Source organism: Strix aluco, chromosome 17, assembly GCF_031877795.1.
Source record: "Strix aluco isolate bStrAlu1 chromosome 17, bStrAlu1.hap1, whole genome shotgun sequence".
NCBI lineage: Eukaryota > Metazoa > Chordata > Aves > Strigiformes > Strigidae > Strix > Strix aluco.
The window spans coordinates 5,970,505-5,977,809 of NC_133947.1; the positions used below are offsets into that span (position 1 = coordinate 5,970,505).

General features: G+C 44.5%; 1 protein-coding gene across 1 annotated transcript; it reads left to right on the plus strand.

The window, feature by feature from the left end:
- The first annotated feature begins 1,178 nt into the window (after nucleotides 1-1,178).
- ANKRD60 (ankyrin repeat domain 60) lies at nucleotides 1,179-6,612 on the plus strand. Its single transcript, XM_074843113.1, is given in 7 exon segments — nucleotides 1,179-1,270; nucleotides 1,272-1,334; nucleotides 2,732-2,877; nucleotides 3,284-3,414; nucleotides 5,467-5,524; nucleotides 5,527-5,628; nucleotides 6,539-6,612. Coding segments are annotated over 7 exon segments (666 nt in total).
- Nucleotides 6,613-7,305: the final 693 nt, after the last annotated feature.

A 7,305-nucleotide genomic window follows, 5' to 3' on the forward strand; every position in this document is an offset into this window, starting at 1 on the left:
CTTGTGGTAACTGAGTTTTGTCATAGATGGGATGTGAGTGTATTCCTTTGGTTAAAGAAATGTCTCCCTGGCGTAAATGCTGTCACCTGTCCAACTGGGGTTGAGAGTGGAATTCATCATACTAGGTAGTAAAAGATCTGTTAAATGTTCAGAGACTTTAAGTAACCCATCTTTCACTTTTTCCTTGAAGTGAGCATGCCAAAAGTGCTTCAGAACTAAAATCATTGTCAGAACTGAAACTCTTAACCAGATACATTTTAAATGAAGACAACTTGTGTGTGCAAGGTGAGACTGGCATTCAGATCTTGATCTTGAATTCTTCCCTCTCCAAACTTCAGCCTGGAGAGACATTCTGGACTGTTTCTTTCAGTGTGGTGTTTCTCTTGGACATCCTACGTTAACAGACTTTGTGTAGTTGTTAGGCCTTGGGGAGTGGGGAGGGGAAATCCATAATCAACACCTGGCTGGTGGGTTTTGCTTCTAATTCAGGAGTCTTCTCTACCTTTTACTGCTGCAATCACCCTTTGGGCTGTTTCAGACACTCACTGATTGTTCCATCCTGTGCTCTGCAACCTCTGCCAGCTGCTGCAAAAGAATATCTGACCTCTGCGCTCTCTTCTCTGCAGGATTTTAGCTGATGCAAAAGTGAGGAGAGTAAACAGTCCCTGCAGCCCCCGGTAAAGCCTGCCCACATGCTTTGGGTTAGGGCATGAGACCCCTGTGTACTAAACTGGAAACAAACAGCTGTATAAACTTTTTATTGTGCATTAGACTAAACATGCAGATTGAGATCTAGACTTTAACAAAGAAAACAAGAACATAAAACACAGGCAACCTTGGGTATTTACCTGAGTTATTACTTTGTTTCTCCAAGTAAGTTTATCTCATCCTAGTGAAAATCCAGCGATGGGCAGGAATAAAAGTCTTTCTGTAACCCCTCTGGTGTGCTCTGGTAAGCTCCTATGGGCTATTCCATCACAGTGCAGTGGTGGAGGTTTATGCTGCTCAGATGCTGTATGTGGGGATCTGCACTTGGAGGGCTTCGATACAAGGGGAATGAATAGGGGAGGGAGGAATCACTGCCAGATCTAGACCCCTGCCCTTACAAAGATTACAAGCTTTTTTGAAGAGGCAAGTCTCATGAACTTTCTCTGGTCAGGAACCACTTCATGACCATGATGTCCTCGTCCTCACAGACCTTCACTGTCCAGCTCCACCTACCTGAAACTAAGGAGATCTCTTCACTGCCTCGATGCCAGAATTACTTGACTGAAGAAGCTGAAGTTCCATTTAGAATTGTTGACTGGGATCCTGCTTTGTTTCCAGTGGCTTTGGTAACACTAACTCCTAACCCTACCCCCTAAACCTAACCCCTAACAAATCCCTAAACCTTAAACCCTAACCATAAACGTAACCCTATGCCCCTAAAACCAACCCTAAACCCTAATCCTAAACGCTAACCCTAACCCCCCCTAACCAGTAAACCCTAACCCAAACCCTAACACTAACCCTAACCCCACTAACCCTAACCCATAACCATAACCCCAATGCTTAAAACCTAACCCTATGCCCCTAACCCTAAACCCTGACCTTAACCCCCCCAACCATAACCCCTAACCGTAACGCTATGCCCCTAACGCTGACTCCTAACCCTAATTCTATGCCCCTAAGCATAACCCTAAACCCTAAGCCTAAACGCTAACCGTAAATCCTAACTCCTAACCCTAACCTGACCCCTAACACTTAAACCCCAACCCAAACCCTAAACATAACTTTACACCCCTAACCGTAACTCTAATCTTAACTCCTAACCCAAACCCTCTTGCCTAACACTAACCCTAACCCCAACCCCACTAACACTCCTAACCATAACCCCAACACTTAAACCCTAAACCTAACCCTATGACCCTAACTGTAACCCTAACCCGAACGCTTAAACCCTAACCCAAACTCTAAACTTAACCCTTAAACCTGAACACTTAAATCCGAACCCTAACAATATACCCCTAACCCTTAAACCCGAACCCTAACAATATACGCCTAACCCTAATGGCTAACCCTAAGCCTAACTTCCCCAAGCCTAACTCCTCCTTAAGCCTAACCCCTAACTCTAAACCCCCCCTTAAGCCTAACACCTAACCCTAAACCCCCCCTTAAGCCTAACCCCTAACCCTATATCTAAACCTTAAAACCAAATCATAACCCTAACCCTAACCCTATGCTCTTACAGTAACCCTAACCCTAAACGCTAACCCTAACTTCTAACACTAACCCTAGATCTAAACCTTAAAACCAAACCATAACGCTAAACCTAACCCTATGCCCATAACCGTAACCCTAAACCCTAACCCTAAACACTAACCCTAACTCCTAACCCTAAACCTAAGCCCCCCGTAACCCTAACCCCTAACCCTAGATCTAAACCTTAAAACCAAACCATAACCCTAAACCTAACCCTATGCCCCTAACCGTAACCCTAACTCCTAACCCTGACCCTAACTCCTAACCCTAAGCCCCCCGTAACCCTAACCCCTAACCCTAACCCTAGATCTAAACCTTAAAACCAAACCATAACCTTAAACCTAACCCTATGCCCCTAACCGTAACCCTAACCCTAAACGCTAACCATAAACGCTAACCCTAACTCCTAACCCTAACCCCTATCCCTACCCCTAATCCGTAAACCCTAAGCAAATGGTGACCTCTAAATTCCTGTTTAGCCTTGTTAACATCCGGTGCCTGTGCCTGGCTGGATCACCTCACCCTGGAACAGCTCTAGTAAGGCTCTGGCTGACCTCTCCACAGTTGGAATTGTGTGGAGTGTGTTTTTTCCCATTACATCAGCTGTGTGTGGTGGTGGATATCTTGGCTTTGCAGGTAACAAACAGAGAGCCCTTGAAACTTCTTTAAACCTATTTAAAACAAAATACCTTATTTGCTTTCTCAGATGAAATGAACTTAAAGACACGATGTATGTATGGATACAGTTAAATATGTTTCTCCTACAACCTTGGCATTTCATGTGTTAACTGCAGTTCTGTGGGTTACAGCTGTATTACCCCAAGCGCACTATGTTTGTGGCCTTCTCTGGGCTGGGGGTGTGCCTGTGTGCTCGCAGCTTTAGTGCAACAGAACCCGAGGTGACCTTGGTGCATTATGAGAGTAAAATCAGAGCACGCCAGCATGGCTAGAAGAATTCGGTCACCATCTAACTTGTTTTTAAGCTGGTGGTTGTGCTCTCTGAGGATAAGTTGACTTGCTTTCCTTTCCTAACTCCCTACAGTAGGTCTGCCAGACAAGCCTACAGTTAAGGACAATGGTACTGTCCCTGGCGGAAGGATTACGATATGCATCTGGCGACAGGATGGCTGGGGGCACCCTGGGGCAGCTGCTGCAGAAGGAGAGACCAGGAAGGTTGATTCCGTTACTTCTGTGACTACGTGGGGTACTGGATGTGGAAAAGCTAAAAGCCTATTGCTGAAGGTCTGAGTACTCTTACAAAGCAAGTCATCATAGAGCAAACTGTGGGGAAGCCTTTAATGGAAGAGACTTGCCATAGAAATTAAGTAGGTTAGTTGTACTGGCAACGGTTCACAATGAAAAGGGTAATTTTGAGAGGGCTGGTAATCCAAAACCAAGGAGTTGGTCTGTTCAACTCACAAATAAGACTTCTTTTGGCTGTTACTAGTAAACAGCACATCCACTTGGAGTGCAAGTTCTTTTCACTGTCTTGTAACTTTTTGTAGCACTGATGTGAGAATACTTTCAGATTATTTTCCTTGTTCCTGCTTATACTGATGGCCAAAAAACGTTTGCATTTTTTATTCAGCTGCCTGTTGTTTTACTCTTCTGATGTGTTCTCAACAAAAGATACTTAATCCCAGTGTTTTTCATATAGGTAGAAATAATACATAGTATGTAAACAAGGCCTTTTTCTGGATTATTTTAAAACATCATTAGAAGATTGGGATTACCTGTTCTTGGGTGTTCTGGTGAGGCTGAGTGACTTGTCTGTTATGAGAATCAGAGGCAGGAACTGCTTCACAGTCCATCCTCCTCTGGCCCTACTGACTCCAGAGTAAGAATGGGACTCGATACACAACTACCAAAACCCAGAATTGGAAGGCATTCCCTGTCTCATCCACTTTATCTGGTGCTAGTTTACAGACTGTCTTGAGTTTGCAATCCTGTCAAGTCTGATTAGTAAGAAAGCTTTGATTTTTATAGAACAAATAGTTTCTGCGGTGCTTTGATAGAGGGCATGCTGCTTTCTGGATTTAGGACTGAACTGTCTCAGCAGAAGCACAAGGTACTCTAGCTGATCTGTCCTGTAAACCTCCAGGCCTGAACAGATGTGTTCAGGCAATATCCTTTGGCACCTTTCATAAAGAACCATTATCTCCCTTTCACTGGTCAAATTCCAAGCGGACTAATCACATTCTGTTACTCTTGTTTCCCCAACCACTGTGAACGGATACCGTGGGGTTCTTCGCCTCCTTTGGCTAACTGTTGGGTAGTGTTGTGGTCCATTGGCAAGCAGCTGTTCTGCCTCATGCCACAAATGGCTTGCATTTTGCTGTTGGGCAAATTCTTTGGTTTGGTTTTCCCCATGTTTTGAGTTCCCTGTGTAATAAAGATTCTTCCTACTCAGTGTAGAGCAGGAAACAGAAGGATGTGCCACAGAGACAAATGGTCTTTGAAACAAAAGGTGTATTGGCATAAGATCCCCACAAAAAAGCTTGTTGACACTGATTTTCAAATGAAAGAAACCCTTCTTTTAAAGAAATAACCATCCAGCTGTTCTAATAATGTGCTTTCACTTACTAGATGAGAAAACCATGGGGCACTGTGGAAGATGTAGCCCAACATGGAAAAGGTTTCTCAGGAAGAACAGCAGCATGAGGCACCTGAATATTGTTCCTAAGAGGCCTCTCAGCAACACTTTAGAACTGATGTGTCTGGTTTTATTACCAAATAAAGCTCCTTCTGGGAAAGAATGTGCTACGAGACTGTGTCCTGAGGTAGCGTAGGTTTACGAGTTACCTGCTGGAATTAAGGCCCAAAGTCTCGTCTGCCTCTTAAGGAGCCTGGGCTTATGTGGCCAATGCTGTCTGTCTGTGTCGTCTCCCCAAAGCTCAGGTCAGTTTCCAGCAGATTTGAGAAGGACAGGGATTGTAGAGAGAAATAATTTCTAGATGATTCTGTGGTGCTTAATAACTACATACAAAAGGAAAACCCAAATTAATGTTCCCTCAGAGGGATGGCTATGAATAAATATCATTAGGTAGTAGAGAATCAAGATGGAGCAGAAGAATAAGAAACAAGCAGGTGTTATTTAGCTGATCTTGGAGTGATTTATTCAGTGTGCAAGCATCCCCTAAATACAGGTATGAGACTTTATTGATACCTAAAAAGAATCAGACTACTCTTTTGAAAGAGACTGAAAGGTTTGTGTTTATTCTGCAGCTAGTCCATCTGGGAGTTACAGAGGACTTTGCGGGCACCACGCCATGTGCAGACTTACTGACCAGAGCAGAAAAGAAGGGGTAGCACACCGAGCTTTCATGGCACTGTTTGTTGCCAGCCACAGAGGTCGTGTTGAAACTGTCAAGTTTCCCCTGAGACATGGTAATATTAGAACAATTCTTCTCTGCACAGCATACCACCTTCCTGTTTACCCAGGCCACAGAATTTTACTCAAATGGCCTTGAGTATTTTGTATTTGAGGTGGAGAATGTATTCAGCACATCAGTTCTGATGTACCCATGGAGACAATAAACACTTGCTAAGTGTAATGACTTTTGGTGTTAGAGAAATTCATATTGGAGAACAGGATTCCAATTTTTTACTTTCCTCTTCAAGTCTCATTTTATTTATTGCTATTTTCTTATTATCTAGAAATGCTTAGTTCTTATCAGTCCTGTGCTGTGCTTTATCAGCCACTGAAACACAAGTAGGGTTGTAAGCACTAGTTCTATGGCTCTGACATTTGGGCTCTTTTGTTGCTTTTCAACTAAATCAGCCTTCTTTCCCCAGAAATCTGCATTTGCACAATGGATAGCCCTTTGGGTCTGAGGTCACTTGATTGTCCTGAATGAAAGGACATTTCTTAATGAAAGGACATCTGTTAATCACTTTTTTTTTTTTTTTGAAAAGCGACTGCTGAGGAGGAAATCCCACCTTGTCTGACAGTGTTCCCTTCGATCCCAGTTCTTGAGTCTGGCCTCCTCAAAGTTTGTCCCTGTTAAAGGACATCGTCCTCTCCCAGTAAGTGAGAGCTCCCAGTGCAAAAATAACGGCAGCGTCTAGCTGTGGCAAAGCTAGCAATGATCCCTGAACGGAACAAAGAACAGCCCATGGCTGCGTGTGAGCTAAGGGCAGCAGCATTTGTTCACTAGACAGGTTTGTTAATTCCACTGCTTAGATGCGACTAAAACTGCATCTGCCTTCAGAAAAAAATTGTGCATTGTGGCCCGCAGATGGCATTACCTCCTTTCGTATGCCTTGTCCCACTCAGCCTGTGGATGATTTTTCACAAGTGCGGATTTGCACCCCAAAACCCCGCTGGGAAGGCCTGTGCTTCACGGCGCTGCTGCGGTGTGCTGGCACTGACCTGCTCCTCGCTAGGGGGCACAACCTCTGGGCCCGGACAGTGGGACACACCGCTGTGAGCCCTGCCCGGCAGCAGGGGCTGAGGCCGAGCCAACGCACCATGGTCGGCTTCCAGCGGAGGAAGAGATCCGCTGGCCCTGTGCCACCCTCCACGCTGTGAATCAGGCCTTGCAACAGACGTCTGGGCCCACGTCCTAAAATACACACCGACTAACTTGGTTCTGGCAAATTTCAAGGGACAGTCCGTAACTTTCCCAGAGACCCACGCTTCAAATATAGGTCACTGGGTGGGATTTGTAGGTTTTAGTTATGAAATAAGCTCATGTACTGGTGATGATGCAGCTAAGATGACAACCAGCTTGACAGGACAGCTCTCAAACACGCTTTTAATTTGTAGCTTAAGTATTTATAACGTTGTTCCCTAGCCAAACTGGCCATTTAGGTAATACGGTTTGTAGGAGAGCTCAAGCCTGTCTGCAAGTTCTCTTTGGAATGCTCCTTGATAGGATAATTTCTTAATAGCTGGCAACAGCCCAGGGTGATATAGTTTAATGGGTATTTCAGGAGACTGGAAATCCCTAGATCTTTAATCCAGTTCTGGCCCTGACTGGCTTTATTGCCTCTGGCACATCAGTTAAGGGTTATTTTATAAGTAGAGCAGTTTGTCTGCCATGGGAGAGCGCAGGCAAAGTT